Source organism: Mixophyes fleayi, chromosome 3 (genome assembly GCF_038048845.1).
Source record: "Mixophyes fleayi isolate aMixFle1 chromosome 3, aMixFle1.hap1, whole genome shotgun sequence".
NCBI classification, from domain to species: domain Eukaryota; kingdom Metazoa; phylum Chordata; class Amphibia; order Anura; family Limnodynastidae; genus Mixophyes; species Mixophyes fleayi.
In genome coordinates this window covers 285,600,935-285,618,308 of record NC_134404.1, presented here as the reverse complement: position 1 = coordinate 285,618,308, position 17,374 = coordinate 285,600,935, and the positions used below count along the sequence as shown (strand labels likewise).

The following is a 17,374-nucleotide window of genomic DNA, read 5'->3' as shown; positions in this document are numbered from 1 at the left end:
ACGATCAAGCAGAGAATTCTGCAGTGGGGGCATGGCCGAGCACTACCCCTCTCCTCCTCGGCGGCCCTGCAGGCATCCAAACTGCACTGACCAAAGGACTTGGGTCATGTGACAGAGCTGTACATGCGCTGCAAAGCTCTGCTCTTCGGAGCAGAAAACTATTAAAAATGGTAATGTACGCCAGCTCAGGATGGCGTACATTGCCATATGTGTAAATACATTTTCAAATCAAAAGTTGCTGAATTGCGGTACATAGCAGTGCCCATAGACATCTATGGGAATTGATATGTATTTCGAAAAAAGATGCAAAGCAGCAGATATCTATGATACCTGCATTTGTAGGGTACTTAGATTTGCGGCTATTCCCCAAACAGGAAAAAAATGATTAATAAATAGGGCTAGGCCCCTAAAATACTTACTATAGGATGTATTTGTTTGAAGTGTTTATGGCCATTAAGAGCAGTGTATTGTAGTTGCTTCATTTCACATGTTCATCTGATTTAAGGAAAAGTTCCTGTGATACACCTACAGTGTTGCCAGCTATGCAGGTTATGCAATGCTGTGTGACAGTGTACTATCTGGCAGTGCAATTAAAGGCAGCTTTAGCAGCTGCTATTGAGCGTGTCCAGAGGAACTGAGCATGCGAAACTGTTGCACAGGAAGCAGTAATCCCGTACACCGGTGGATCGTGGGACTGAACTGTACGAGCTGCTCCGGTATTTTCGTTCTGTATTGCGACAAGCGGCGCCATTATTGCCTGCTGCAGGATCCAGCAGAGTCTTCACCATGCCTCCCACCATCCAGCACGGCGGCAGTACGGGTATGTGTGTGTGTGAGCGGACTGCAGGAGGACTCTCACTAGTATATATAGCACGTGTCAGTGTATTGTGATATGAATCTGATGGATAAAGTATTTATCAGATCACATTCACAACTTGGTAAACGGGATAGGAGAAATATAACTGTATGGGTGATAAGCTTTGTATGGTGACTTTTTAAACAATTTTGTAATCTGTGAAATATTTTTCCTTCTCAGTAACAATTTAACTACATAGCTGTGAAAGAAAGGTTAATATTTGTCAGTATGAAGAAATTATACAACTGAGGTGCTGAATCTTGCCTATGATTGGGAGTAACAGCTCCCAAGACTTGTTTTGTTTGTAAATATACATTTTGTATTTGGGTTGAGGTAAATATTATGTTTAAAATTCGATAGTTACTTTTCCAGTACACTGATCTGTGCATTACTGCAATGCTGCATTTTATACTAATACTTAGTAAGCAGGTGCTCTTACTCTCTCATGTTTTAGTCTCAGATTATGGAAACTTTAGCCATACATATTATTGGTCAATATTAAATGACCGTTCTACATTTTAGAGTTAAACAAGTGCCATATACTATATATGATCAACATTTAGTTCATACTTGCCAACTTTGGCCACTTGCTGTCCGGGAGATCGATGGGGAGGTGGGGGTGGGCTCAGCGATTTGAGTCATTGGCCCCACCCCCTACACTGACATCACACTGTATAGCCTATTACAGCAGGGGGTGGGGCCAAGATGACGTGTGGATCGCATCATAAGCCCAGCCGCGCCCCCCCCCCCCCCCCCGGTTGATGAAGGGTCAGCAACCGGGAGGTTTGCCTGCTCTCCCGGGTGTGCAGGAGGACTCTCAGAAATTCGTGAGTCTCCCAGATGTTCTGGGAGAGTAGGCAACTATGATTTAGTTTAACAGCGGTATACAATTGGGAACAAACACAGTAATAAACAATACTGGGTAATGGATAAAGATAGGGGTCTATTTATTAAAGTTTTCCCCCTTGTAAATCTGTTTTCGGGGCTTTACCAGTAAAATCATTATGTATTAATCTAGCATCTCAGCAGATAAATATCGGAGATATCTGCTGCTTTGCACCTAGAAGCGTTTTTCTGAGCAGTCCCCATAACAATGTATGGGGAGTGCTCAGTATCACTATGTATGAAAGTGTGGCCATTGAAATATTTCTCTTTTTTTACATGTTAATGTGCGCCATCTGAAGCTGGCGTACATTAACATAAGTGAAACATTTCACTGAAAACAGCTCTGCTCCGAAGAGCAGAGCTGCACAGAGCATGTGTGGAGGGATCACATGATCCCTCCATCACATGCCTCAGGTTCCTTCAGACAGGGATCTCTGTGCGCATGCCCGAGTTTACCGATCGGCGCATGCGCACAGGGATTAAAAGTGGGGCGATCAGCACAGGGAGGAAAAGAGAAGAATCCAGTGAAAGGTAAGTGAAACACTTCACGGGAGCAGCCGTTTTTCGGGAACGGCTGTTCCTGTGTTGATTATTAATACATATGAGAAACTTTTCAATCCGCATCTATGCGATGAGGATTGAAAAGTTTCTACAGAAAAAACCGAAGGGTCATAAATAGACCCCATAGAGAGGTAAAGAGGGCCCTGGCATGGTGCATAAATATGCATTGCTGCGGTTTGCACTGAAGCTCTACTGATAATGTTGTGTTCATATTTGTGTGCAAGATTAATTTAAATAACCTTTATTTGTAGCACAGTTTGTTGTCTTTGGTGTCTACATTGATAGTATCTGCCTTGGGCAAAAACAACATTCCTAGAGCTTATGGCATGGGGAAGCCAATTTAACAAGTATGGTGGCAGTACTCAATACTTGTTCTGTAATTTCAAGATTGTGATAAGACTAATCGCAATAGAAAAAATTCCTTTGTAATTAAGGTTTTTTTTAAGTGAATTTAATTAATTTTAATAACTTTAAAAAATGTGTTTTTATATGTAGAGACAGACACACACAAAGGAGGATATCGGAAATGGCTGAAACACACAAAGAAGAGAGATATGAGCTTGCCCTTTGTAACAACCATGTAATTTTCTTGCCCAAATCCTCCTGGCAGTCTAATTTGTGTGACAATACAACTGAATAGTGTGTTAGAATTTGGTAGTGTGGTTTGATGTGGAGGGTCCAAAACTACTACAGCTCAGTTAAAGTGGACACACATAGAAGATTCCAGATATGCTCATAGTTTGTACAGAGATCTGTCCAGCAGTGTATTTTCGCCAGGGTAAACAAGGACTAATTTCTGAAGTAAGACCTCGAAATACCCACCTGTGATTTGAGTTCCCACTCATGTAGAGCAATCTGTCAGATTATAATAATGCAAGAGTGCGCTCATCTTACTCTTGTGCAGTGCTCCCATATAATATTGAAATGAACATCTGGGTCATCCAACTGACTTTAGATTTCATTAGATGATTTTCCACCATGCATTTACTTTTTGGTGCCATATAAAAAGAAAAGGTTATTCACACCTACTCCAAATCCAACAAAAGGTGTATTATTTTTTTACATAGATTTTTTTTAACAGGAAGGTGAAGTGTGTATGGGTGTAGCCATAAAATGTCTTTAAAACTGCACTACCATCTACGCAAAAGGTTTTACTAATGGGACCTTTCAACTAGTTGCAGCCTTGACGGGTGATCACATGTAGCTGTTTCTCCTGGGAATTCTACATTCCTCTTCTAGACACTACTGAAAACTGGGGGCGTAGACTTGGCTTGTAAATGGGAGGATCAGTCGCATCCCCTCTACCACCATTTAAAAGTGGTGAACTAAATTGATATACCATTTTTGTACTACAGAGTCCCAGGAAACCGGCTCCATGTAAAAGCTCCCATCGCCCAGGTTAGGGGGAAGAGCACATGGTAAAGTCTTTTACATAGGTAATAGTGCAGCTTTAATGTGTAGCCTAATGAAATAAGAATTTTCAGGAGGCAACTGGTTAGTGTTAATCCATTTAGAGGCTACTCTTCCTTAGGAATATAAATATAACATATTATATCTATTGGGGGGAGGAGGGTATAAAAAATATTTCAGGACCACATAAGCGGCAAATAGATTAATTCTCCGGATTAATCACTCATCTCATTTCATGTGCATGTTATGTTAAATAAAAAAAGAATAGTGGTAACAACAATTCTTCGTAGAGTATTCAAACATCTACTGATATATTTATTTTGTTTTAGTGTTTGGTGTGAGAACTTTTGTTATTGTTAAATGTATTGTTTTCTGCTTGTTACCCAGTGGTTTTCATGCTCTACTACAGTGGTTCCCAAACTGTGTGCCGTGGCTCCCTGGGGTGCCACGGCAATATCACAGGGGTGCCTTGGCCAGGGCCATTTGTAAGCAAGGCAGGGGACTTTTTGTAAATATTTTGGCTCAGGGGTGCCTTGAAAAAATTATGGAGATCCTAAGGGTGCCTCAAACTGAGAAAGTTTGGGATCCACTGCTCTACTATATACGCGATTTTCTTGAATGTATAAACAAAACATAGGTAATTGCAACAGAATTAATTCGATAAAAATCAGCCTTCATTTAGGTAAAATGTTCTGTGCACCAATACTATTTTCTCATGTAACAGTATACTATTGACAGTAGGGATATACTACTATTGTGTTGTGTTGAGGTCAGCTGGGAGTTAGCTGTCCTCGTGTGAACTGTGGGGGAAAAAAGTTATCTAAATGTACTCAAATGCCTAATCAACATGTTTATTCTCTCTAGAGTGTTTACATTATGCCAATATTGATTTATTTATTCTAAGAAAGATGAATGAACTGTGATTTATTTGGCACTGTATAACATAGTTTACTCCCATTAGCTTTGTTATATATATATATATATATATATATATATATATATATATATATATATATATATATATATATATATATATATATATATATGTATATATATATATATATGTATATGTATTTATATGTGTGTTGTTTATTATTATTATTATTATTATTATTAATAATTTTTATTTATAGGGCGCCACTAGGTGTCCGTAGCGCCGTACAGGGACAAACGAAATTACAATACGAGGAGATACAGTACAGTAAACAGTAAGCACAGTAACTCCGTGAGCTCAAAGCACAGCTAGGGGAGGGGAGAGGAGAAGGTCCACATACGACAGAGCCCAAGAGATAGGGCACGGATGACAGGGAGACCCCCAGAGGGGAGAGGAGGGAGCAAGGGGGGAAGAGGGTCCTCGAGGAGGAGGGCAAGGTAGCTGGAGAACAGAGTTAACAGTGGTGAAGACAGGAGGAGAGGAGACCCTGCTCAAAGGAGCGTACAATCTAAGGGGTATGTGTGTATGTAGTATATAATTTCCAAACACCCCCTTAGAAAACAGATCAACTCCAAGTAGTTGATGCATTCACAAACATACAAGGTAAAATTACTTGGGCACACATTACCAGTATAAGGCTACATCCGGACTAAATATTAAATTTTTTTAAAGGAGCAAATCTGAAGCATCAAAATTAAGGTAGGCTGAACCATGGACAATTTTATCCCAGTCTTTAATTTTTAAATGTTGGGAGGGCATTCAAAGCATTAAATCTTCAGATTAACGCTGCACTACCACATACTCTATACGTTTTGCTAAAATTATCATTGTTGTAGCATGGAACCCCGGGTGCTTCTCCACGCAGTGGTTTACAATTCTTCTATCCCTGGACAAAAATGGTTGCTGTGTGATGCTAACAAGGGGAATGTGAGCTGAAGGACCAATCATAAACTGCAGTCAGGACTTTGTGGCTTGTAATATGTCTTCTGGATTATAGCCACCCACCCACTCTTCCATACTTAGTTTAGTGGTGAACAAAATTGATTTCCCGGTTCTGTACTACAGAACTCATCTAAATTGAGTGTTTGTCTTGTTTTGGAGTAGTTGAAACAGTTGCACATTTATTTATTTATTTTATTTTTTCCCCAGCTGGCACTCAGGTCAACCTACACGGAGAGCTGGACTCGATTCTCCGGGAGCGGATCATGGTGTTGGATGGTGGGATGGGTACCATGATCCAGCAACATACTCTTTCAGAGGAGTCCTTCAGGGGCCCGGAATTTGTAGACCACAGCAAACCTTTAAAAGGAAATAACGATCTTTTAAGCATCACCCAGCCTGACTTAATCTACAAAATTCACAAGGTATTAGTCTAATAGCAAGCCACTCATTGTCTTTGCTACATGTGTTTTAGCCATTGCTAAATGTGAGGTGCAATCATACAAGAAATGAATGTGTGAATCCTACAAGGAGAAAGGCTAAAAAAAAAAAAAATGATACATTTGATTAGATAGTGGATTTATTAGCTAAACTTACAATTTTCACAATTTTTTTTAAAAAAAAGTTTAGTTGAGTATAACACTCCTGCACTCTAATTTGCCACATTGTTAAACCGAAAAATAAAATCTTGTTTTGCATATTGCTTGATCACTCGTAGTCCAAATTGAGAAAAATACCCTTAAATATGACCCAACATAAACTGATCAAGGGCTGGCGTTTCCAGGACTCGTCTGTGCTGGCAGCAAATCACAGGTGCACAGTGTGGGAAAATGCTTGTGATTAACTGGTGGTGAAGTGTGTTATCTGGACTCCCTGCATTAATCATCTAGCAGTGATTAGTGTTAGTGTGTTTGTGGGTTTTTTATGGGACTTTTGCAAGGTGCTCCCTCCCCACCACTCATTTAATATCCACCTGGGTCAAAAAAGTATAAGACAGAAAACAGTCGGCACTTGGGCAATGCCGAAAAAATGAAGGATAATTTATTCCATAAACGATAGAGACATTTCAAGCCCTGTATGGTCTCTCTTTCACAGCAAACACACCTTAAATAGCCAAAATGTCACCAAAAAAACAGTGAATACATAAAAAAAAACAAAAAAAAAAAAACACCTACAAAATATAAAGAAGCAATGAAAAAGAACTTGCTCAATAGCTAGATATTAATAAAAATAGTTCTATCTCTAAAATATGCAAACAGAGCAACATATGCACTGAGAAAATGAATGAGGTTAGTAGGCATCCATAGCAGTGTTGAGGAAAATCATATATTAAACGAAGAATCATTCATGAAGCTCTAAAGTGAGTGGAGTGAAGAGGCACGTTTTTTACAGCAGTCACACCTCCGTGGGGGCACCAGTTTGCTGTATTTCACTATGGCAGAAGGAACACCCTGTTTGTGGTCTCCGTGTTATGACAGAAACCAGCCCAGGTTGTCTATCACTAGTTGAGGATTTTGCAAATGCACATTCTGCCCATTTTTAATAATAATTCTGCGAATCGCATTTCCACTAGACACCACTGAGTCCTGATATGTCTCAGCTTATGTTACATAACATCATGTTATCTTAGAACTAGTGAGATTTTTTATTTCAATAAAAAATGGCAAAAGGTGTGTATTTGTTTTGCCATAGGCACAGCATATTTAAATTTAAATTTCATAATATTTACAGTATTAAATGGAATCATTGTATATAACAGTGCGGTAGAAAATACATTTCAGTTAGAATAACCTTATATATCGCCCTGCATCAACTCTACATTTATTGTTCTTTGTTACTTTGTATACAAAGGTCTATTGGGCTTCTGCTGGAAGACTCCATTTTTATTTTTTTAGTGCTGTGTTACACATTTTTACTTTAGAGAAAACATAAAGGTCTGTATTTGTACAGCTGTCTCAAGTCAAGTAAAAATACATGTCTAATAGTGTCTCCTTTGTTCTGTTTCTAGGAGTATTTGGTTTGTGGAGCTGATATTGTAGAAACCAACACCTTCAGCAGTACATCTATCGCACAAGCAGATTATGGCCTTGAGCATATGGTTGGAACCCTTGTTTATCTTTGATTGTTTGCTGACCTGGAGTCACATTTCTGTTTGTGTTCTTATTGTAAATTGTTGCAACAAAGCATTTTGTACTAGCATTATAAACAGAAGTGATTACATACAATATTTGGTTGTCATAATTCAGATAAGATGGTAAAAAATAGTTAAAACGATGCCATGAAATCTGAACTATAAAATTTAAATTGTACGGCAGTAAAAAATATTTTTTTTCTTGTGGCAATGTTGCATTACTTCTAAAAGTAAAGATGTTTCTTTCTTTAAAGCAGCAATTCCATGAACAAAGAGTGGTTTTTTTTTGTTTTTTTTAACATAAATCCCAGTGAAGAAGCTTAGTAATTATCATATTTTTTGTTTTGTTTCTTTAGGCTGTCATTAATGATTTAAATTCTGCAGAGTTTATGGTGTCATGTGACTACCATGGCAACCAGAGTCACATGACACATGTAGTGAGCAGAGATGCTTGGCAATGCTCCTCTGAGCACTGTCTGCATTGTAAATTCCACCCCTTGTTCTCTCCCTCTGCCTTCACATGTCATGCTGAGAGTGAGTCTGTGTGTGTGTGATTTGCAGCAAAGGAAATGATTTGTAGGAGGACAGCTAAGAAAAATGACATCAGATACATGCTTATATGGTACTTATCTTGCGATTTAAAGAAAAAAAAATTTATATGTGGGATTGCTGCTTTAAATTCCTTTTATATGTCCATTTGTTTAATATGCTCCTTTTTTAAATTGGACACATTATTTTCCTTCATAGGTCCTGGGAAGGTCTTTATGATTTTGCTAAGGTTTTCATTCTGAAGTATGCAATTAATATTTGGATGGAAATAACACAGTGTCCCTACATCTCCCTATTAACTGCTGCGTGTGATAAATTAGTTATTTCATGAAGGATTTTATTTTGTCCCAGGCATATCGCATGAACAAGGTCTCTGCAGAAGTAGCTAGAAGAGCGGTGGATGATGTAACATCTGAGACAGGTAGGAATGACTCTATATATTTCAGTCTTATTTGAAAGTAAAATAACTACAGAAGGTCCAAACTACCCGATGGTAATAATGTTTGCCTTCCATGTACCACTTCCCAATAACACATAACTACTAGGTCCACAGCGTGTTGCCTTTATAAATGTTCTCTTCTTTCTCTGGTAAAATCAAATCATTTTAATATTGGCTCTCAGTGTTTCAGCATCATCTTTTCACAGAGTTTGATTTTCAAACTGTTCTAAATTCAATTCATGCATCACTTTGTATAGTGAAATCGGCAGTATTCTAGGTGCTAAGTGCAGATGGGTAAAGTAACATAAAGGGGCATCACTAGTGGGGTCCGCAAGCTGGGTAATGTGGATTTTGCTGATTGTGAACACAGTTATCTTTTATTAGAATTAATAAATCTTAATGCAGTAGAAAGTCAGGATAAAGATGAAAAGTGCATCTTGCCTTCATGCTTCATCAATGAGAGATCAATCTTTGGGTATATAGTAGTTGTCATCTAAGTAGTAGGGTAATTGTTATTTTTGTTGAATGAGACATGTCCTAAGAACTAGGATAGCTGAGACTTTTTTTTTTTTTTTTTTTTTTAGGAATTAAGAGATATGTGGCAGGAGCAATGGGGCCAACCAACAAGACATTATCTGTCTCTCCCTCTGTTGAAAGACCAGACTACAGAAATGTTAGTAAGTACATATTTTATAGTACTATCAGTTCATTTGTTTTTGGTTGTCTGTTTTTTATTTTTTAGGCATGTTACACTAGGTACCAGTTGTGTTATTTTTCTGTGACGTCCGTGTCTCTTTGCAAATGTACAGCTCAACAGTAAAGAGTCACGTTTTTGATGCATGAGTAAATAATGGTTCTAAAATGAACCAGACGTCCTCCCTAACTTTTGAAGTGCTTTTGAACTGCATTTTTAAGGCTTTAAAATGGAGCCCTGTATTGCGTAATGTTTTCCCATTAAGAGGCGCACAGTAAATACTTCTAAATTATATGTAATGTATATGAAACAAAGTTCATACAACATACTTTTAATGGCAATGTTGCAATATTATATCTTTTGGTAAAATCTTACTTGTAATTTAAATACAAAGGGGAGGGGGTCGGTGGAAATGGGACCAGTCACATGATTAGTATTTATTCACTTGCTATTTGTTTCCGTTTATTTCCAGCTTTTGTAGAGCTTATGGATGCCTATGCAGAGCAGGCAAGAGGTCTTCTTGATGGTGGTGTTGACATTTTGCTGGTAGAAACTATTTTTGATACAGCCAATGCTAAAGTAAGTGTCCTTATATATTCTATATTTTTTTTCTTTTCAAAATGACAGGAGTATTACATGGTTGTTCAAACAGAAGGAACAATACAATCTAGATGAATTTAGAACAAGAGAAAATAAGTTGCAAATAGTTGGGTGGATTGTGTGTGTGGCTTGAATAGTAAGTTAGTAATGGGTATAAATGAACATAAGGTATGTGTGTATAAAAGTAAAATGCGTAGACTCAAATACACAATTGGTGTCAATCAAGATTGAGTTGAGTCTGTTAGAGGGGGGGAAATCTATTCCCGTTGACGAGCCTCTGGACATCATGCCAGTGTCTGGCTGCACTCATTTTTGGGTACTATGGTTCACGTACATCAAACATCTATGAGGTGCGAAGGAAAAACTGATCTTGCATCAAGACAAAGTGTCTTCAAAACCATTCTGAAGGCACCCACTGCACACTGCAGGGAATTGAACTCCCCATTAATGTTTGGCAGTGGAATGGCTTTAAAGAAAAGGAAAAAAGGTTGGTTTCTTCTGCTTCTTCTGTTGGTCATTGCCGAGCGGTGACTGCATTCAGGTAAAGATGTGGTGTTCGGGCGGCATATTGATGTGCTCCACTGGGAGTTGTTACAGATTGGGCACCTCATTAAAGAGTAGATTATACTGTTAGCGCATGTAATAATGCATTATTCTTTGCATAAGACCCTGCATATATGTATTTGAAGATTATGTAAGGACTTCTGTATGGCTTGCTGTGCAAAGTAACATCTAGCCATGGACTCCAATGTCATAGTACCACCTGTAGCCACATTATCCGTGAAAGGTAAAGTGTTTGCTTGACTTTTCCGGTCACTAAATTTTGAACAAAATCTCTCAAATGTAGGATTCTTTTACTAAGAAAAGCATTTTTTTCAATTATTACTTTGTTCAGTACTGTTCCTTTTTAATTCACTTTACCATGAATATAAATTCAGTGCAATGTTCTGCATCCTTTTATGTTAACTGCTACATCTTAAATACCATATACATTAATTCAATACGATAAGGTATCCTGGTATATTCTGAGATATATGTAAAAATTCAAATGCCTGATAGTCTGTTGGACACTGTAGTAATGAAGTAACCATGATCTTTAACCCACTAGCTATTGTCCTTTCTTATCAGTCATTTTAGGCACTGATAGGATAACTATAATGACCTTCTTACCAACTGGAAACAAAGTATGCAGAAATGTTCCGTCCCCCCCCACCCATAAGAAATCCTTTTCATATTAAGCAACACTCATCTTCTACTTCATCTCCGATATATGCAATTGGAACAAGTTCCTGAACATGTATATATGTGAAAGTAACTAATAACTTTTATTATATAACGCAGTTTGTAAGCATTCAGTAAAACACAGGATAAGTTGTTAAGCAACAAAAAATAGCCTTTATTCTCTTACTGTTTGCCTTCACCAATTTTGACTTCATGGTACAGTAGTTTTTACTAGAAGGTAAAATAAAATAGGCAATGGAACACTGCCTCTAGTGGCCAGCTCAGTATTTAAAATTGTTCAAAGTTTGCTTAATTTTACCATGTTATCATTACCATTACTTAGATGAATGAATTTCAAAGATACAGTAATACCCAAGGCAAAGTGATATTAAACCTATATAAAAACAATTAATTTGTTTTCAGGATATTTCCCCTTTATCTTTTTTCTGAAGTAACAGCTAAAAGACATGTGAATGTATGAACTTGATGAACTAACCTTTAGTTCAGTACATGCTGCACTTTTCTGTAAGATAAGTACTAGTAGAAATGGGACATACCTTAAAATGTACATTGAGCCCAAGTTACACAAGAGCTGTAGGTGAAATGACAAAGTCAGCAGGAAGCATAGCAAACAGTTTGTTTTTCCTACAAAGATGAATGCAATATAGCAGTATATACTCTGTGCTGTGAGTAGCTGCAATCAGGCTGGAATAGGGCTCTCAGGAATTTCCAAGAATAGTCCAGTTTTTTTTCTTTTTTGGAAATCATTAACGGGAGCTTTTTTTTACCCTTAGGATTATTACTCCCAATATACCTAGATTAGCAGAGATTCATACATTTCGGTAGGCTAATTTTTGCTTTTGACTAAACTGTCATGTAGAGAAATTAAATTACCGTATTTCCCCATGTATAAGACTCATCCATGTATAAGACGCACCTTTATTTTTGGGACCAAAATAAAAAAAAAAGTGTATTACATAAAGTCATTGAACTGAAGTTTTATTCATCCTAAAACTACTCATCACTGTCAAAACTCTCTTATCCTCACACCTCAACAGGGGTCTTCTTCTTCATTCTGGACTCGGAGGTAATAGCACTGGCACTGTATAAGACGCATCCAGTTTTTAGACCCAAAATTTTGGGGGAAAAGGTTGGGTCTTATACATGGGGAAATACGGTATATGTATGCATTTTGTACAGCAATGAAATTCTAAGCTGCACTAGAACTTGATTAAAAAAATCTGATTGTATTTCATTCTACAGTGCTGCAGAATATTTTCTATATAAATAAAAGGATGACAATAAGTTGTTTTATAGTACTCGGCTCCCAAAAGAAAGAATAGGATGACTTTTACGGACTAATATTATGTTTGGTCACATTGATTTTATCTAGTAAAGTACTGTAATACTAGAAAATTAATCCTGTTATTCAAAGGTCGCTGGCATCACAGATTTTGTTCTAAAGTCCATGGTGACGAGTACATTTGTGAAACTTGAGATGATAGATGATAGTTGTATATGACTCATTCTTTATTTACTTGGTCTATCAGTAGTGTGTTTCTAAGCAGAGCACAACATCTATATATTTGATATTTTCTGTCTACATATAGGGCTTTATTATGACATTGATTTTGTTTGAAGTGCATACAATTAAATATTTTGTATCTTTGCACTTTATTTGGATAAGGCAACCTGCAAAAAAGTGGAGATGTTGCCTATAGCAACCAATCAGATTGTAGCTGTCATTTTGTAGAATATTGTAAATAAATGATAACTAGAATCTGGTTGCTATAAGCAACATCTCCAGTTTAGTAAATATACCCCTTAGTATGTTGGCAGTGCAGTCAGTTAGAATATGAAGCAGAAGGCAACTTATTTTTAATATTGATGCCCTATCTGTGGGAGTCCTGAAGTGGTTAAAGTGTGCTTACGTCTGGTATATACAATTTAACCCTATTAATGCTATTGGCATAGGATCTATGCTTGGGAGGCACAGATAGAGTTTGTACATCAGCTGACACCTGCTGTCTTACTGTTCTAAGCTGTGGCTGTTGGTTTACATGTAAATATCGATTGAGAATCCTGCTTGACACAAGATTGCTAAATATGGGAAAAGTGGTATCCTGCAGATCACCATAGTCCTGCATTATAATGGCAGCCAGTGACATGCAGGAAGCATTGATGATGTAATATTTCTACATTAATGTGATCTGTAGCAAGACTCGGATAATTTATATGACTGTAGTGTTAGAACATGTGTTTACATGCTATATTTTTAGATAAGTTTTAAATAATGGGCACACACATATATATATATATATTTTATATGTTTTAGACCCAGGCATAGACCAAAGATCTGATAAAGTACAGGTGGTATCATAGGAAAAGAAATAAAAACTCCTGGTACCCTAGAAAAATGTTTAGGCTTTCTTCCAAATATAAAGGACCTGATTCAGAGTGAGATGTACACACCAGTTTGCATACCATATCTTTGCAATGTATGCAACTTCGGCTATTCTGTCCTGAGACTTTCACTTTCACTGCCTTACACCTGAAGTTGCCTGATCGGCGGGGGGGGGGGGGGGATGGGGTGTTGCGTATGGATTTTGACACGGTCGCAAATAGAGATGAAAACCCGGATGCATCTTCAGCTCTGAATACGGCGTACATACATATACTTATGATTGAAAATGTTGTACGCATGTTACGCTTGTGTTCTACTCTGAATTGGGGCCCATAGTATCTTTAGTATGTTGTATGTATGTGTAACTGCATGTTATTATATTGTTGGAGATATTAATATTGCACCAGTAGGTGCTTATTCTACCACAAACTGGCAAACTACATGTGTACAAAGAATATTCTTTTGTTATTTTAACAGGCAGCTCTGTTTGCTATCCAGAAGCTCTTTGAAGAAGAATACAAGCCTAGACCTATATTTGTGAGTAATCCGGACAACACTTTGATCTAAAAACTTAAGCATAGTGCATGTACACACAGCTGTATATTACATATATTTTGTGCATTTAATGTGTTTTCAAGCATAATGATTTTTTCTGAATTCATTATTCGATGTCTCCATGAAGTAAGAGATCTTTTGTTGTTTGGCTTAGTTATATACCTTAGCACTATATTGCTCTAGTAATTACACATGTGTGTTGAATTGATTAGTCATTCTGGTATCAAACAGACAGGCAGGCTTCTAATTTAGAAGGAGCTCCAATAGATACATCAGATGTCTGTTTGATACCAGAATGACTAATCAATTCAACACACATGTGTAATTACTAGAGCAATATAGTGCTAAGGTATATAACTAAGCCAAACAACCGTCAGGCAGAGACCCTATTTTAAGCACTAGTAATCCCATTATTAATATAACAATAGCTTAAGCCCTTATTGGGCTCTATATGCAAGCAATTATATGGATCAGGGTTATTACACTGAGAGTGTGTTTTTGATTTATATGGAGTTTCTATTATATCAGGATATCCCATTATCGATAATACAGTTACTATAAAGGATTACTGGGATATTGGATTAAAGTAATAACTGCCAAATTAGTCTTATTTATACCACACATACTTCAATTATTTTGACTTGAAATAGTATCCAATTGTGAGACTGGTCTAATATAGGAGTGATTATTATATTATATACTGAATACTTATATAGATATATATAAAGTAGCGGGGCATAGCAATTTATTTTGCTATTTTAATTCACTTTAATCACTTTGGTTTTAATATTTTGCTATCCAATTAAGAGGGATTTTCTTAAAGCATACCAATAAAGATATAGTTATTTTAATTTATTATTGATATCGCGGAGTGCCTTCGAATACACAATTTCTTCCTATCTTCTCTTCTTACCTGAGCAGTTTGTTACTACACTGATCCAACTGCTTACTAAGCCTACGGGGCTAACAGCGGTTTCTGCTGTTCTCCCCGCAGTTTCAGTAGAAACTGCCCTCCCTGTGACAGTAGGGATGCCAGTGACCGCCGGGACATCTGAAGTGGCTCTGGCGGGTCCATCATCTCCTCTCACTAATCCAGGCCTTCCTCTGGAGAACCAGCTTGGTCCTCATCCTTGATCAGAGGCCTAGATTGATTAAACAGTTTTCTAGAAGCACCAAGACCTTCACACTCTATAAATAATAGGCTTCGGTCTACAAATACTCTCCTATCCCTCTCTGATTCTGAGAGATCATCAGAAGAGGAGGGTGAGCGTATTATTGACTTGGATTCTGCGCAGGTCACGGACCCGGAAGAATCCCCTAGATATCATTGACAATCTAGTCTTGGCAGTCAGACAAGCCCTGGACCTTTATGGCTTTGGATGAACACAAATGTTCGGGTCAGGGTCTTTTAAAAAAAAATGAGTAGACACACTATCCGTTTTCCATCGTCAGTGGAATTAACAGACATCGCAGAAGCATCTTGGACACAACTGGACCGGGAGTTCCTATTCCAAGAAGATTCCTTACCCTGTACCTGTTACAGGAAGAGGATTTGGCCCACTGGGAACAGATCCCAGAGATTGACACTCCGGTAGCTCGCTTAGCTTGTCACACTACACTTCCGGTGTTGGGAACTGTGGCCCTGCAGGATGCCACTGACGGCAAGGTTGAGGGTCATTTAAAATCAATCTATGTAGCCGCAGGCACCTCTTTCAGACCCATGTTTTCATTGGTGTGGCTTGCTAGTTGGCCTAGGGACTGCAGGATTCAGAATTGCTTCCCTTTTCCCTGCATCTAAAGAAGGCATCTGGATACTTATATGAGGTGGCCCAAAATGCAGCCTCTATTTCGTCCTCCATATCGGCTTCGGCGGTGGCAGCTAGAAGGACTCTATGGCTGAGGTCTAGGACGCAGATACAGAATCTAAGAAATTGCTTGAAACATTACTCTATTAAGGCGCAGTGTTATTTGGGCCTAAATTGGGCAATATTATTTGCCAGGCCACATGTGGCAAAAGTACTTTTCTGCCAGTAAATGTTCCTAAGGCACAACCCTACGCGTTTTGGTTCTTTTCGACAGCCCTTTCGGGGAGGCCCCTTTCCTTAGAAGTCAGACGAGTAGAGGCAGTCTGACTGGTAGCAAGGGACACTCTTACAGAGGTAGGTCCTCCCTCTCTACGAGACGCCCATCTGCCAAGGTTCCGGAAAAAACGGCATCCTGACTGTGTTACACCCCTTCTTGCGACATTAGGAGTGGGAGGGCGATTGAGTCTGTTCAGGGAACAGTGGATAGCGTCCTCCCAAGACTTTTGGATTTGTGGGATCATGATGAGCGGGTACATGATAGACCTTTTTAGGTCCAGTCCCTTATCGCTTCTTTGCACATCATTACCCTGCGATCCAGGAAAAAGACGGGCGATGCGACTGTGTCGCTTCTCTTCTTTCTGCAGGAGTCATTTGCACGGTACCAGACAACTAGAAAAGACAAGTGTTCTATTCAAACCTATTTCTGGTCCCGAACACGAATGGATCATTCCAACCCATTTTAAATTTAAAAATGTTTAATCTACACCTACGGGTGGACAGATTTCGCATGGAGCCCCTCCAATCAGTAATGGATTGGAGGCAGACAATTTTTTTTAGTGTCAATAGATATAAAGGACGCTTACCTTTACATCCCCATTTGGGAGGGGACATCAGTCACTTCACAGATTTACGGTAGGATTGGCCCACTACCAATTCCGAGCACTCCCCTTCGGCCTTTTCACAGCACCCAAAGTGTTCACAAAAATCATGCCAGTAATGGCGACATGTCTTTGTTCCAGAGGAGTCAAAATAATACCTTATTTAGACGACCTCCTCTTCAAGGCCACATCAGTGAATCTGTTACAACAGCAGCTGACTCTTACCATCAGGATTCTGGAGCACCATGGATGGTTAATAAACCTAAAAAAAATCACAATTGGTTCCCTGCCAGTGGATGACCTTCCTTTTGGCTCATCATGGACACCAGAGAACAAAAGGTGTTTCTCCCAGAAGACAAGGACAGGTCGTTACAGGAAGTAACATCACAGGTCTTGGCCACTTCCAGTCCATCCATTTACTTATGCATACGTCTGCTACGGAAGATGGTATCGACCTTCGAGACAATTCCTTACAGTCTGTACCATTCCCACTGCTTCCAGTGGGACCTCTTA

General features: G+C 38.4%; 1 protein-coding gene across 2 annotated transcripts in view; it reads left to right on the top strand.

The window, feature by feature from the left end:
* Positions 1–653: 653 nt before the first annotated feature.
* The window catches only part of MTR (5-methyltetrahydrofolate-homocysteine methyltransferase), a 70,555-nt gene continuing 53,834 nt past the window's right edge, over positions 654–17,374 (top strand). The window contains exons 1-7 of one of the 2 annotated variants that reach the window (XM_075203730.1): positions 654–820; positions 5,796–6,010; positions 7,594–7,683; positions 8,617–8,686; positions 9,289–9,381; positions 9,871–9,977; positions 14,101–14,160. In XM_075203730.1, coding sequence (XP_075059831.1) covers positions 787–820; positions 5,796–6,010; positions 7,594–7,683; positions 8,617–8,686; positions 9,289–9,381; positions 9,871–9,977; positions 14,101–14,160 — 669 coding nt within the window. In that variant the 5' untranslated portion in view covers positions 654–786. Of the gene's footprint in view, positions 821–5,795; positions 6,011–7,593; positions 7,684–8,616; positions 8,687–9,288; positions 9,382–9,870; positions 9,978–14,100; positions 14,161–17,374 lie in introns of those variants that run through there. The other variant, XM_075203731.1, reaches the window with a different exon arrangement.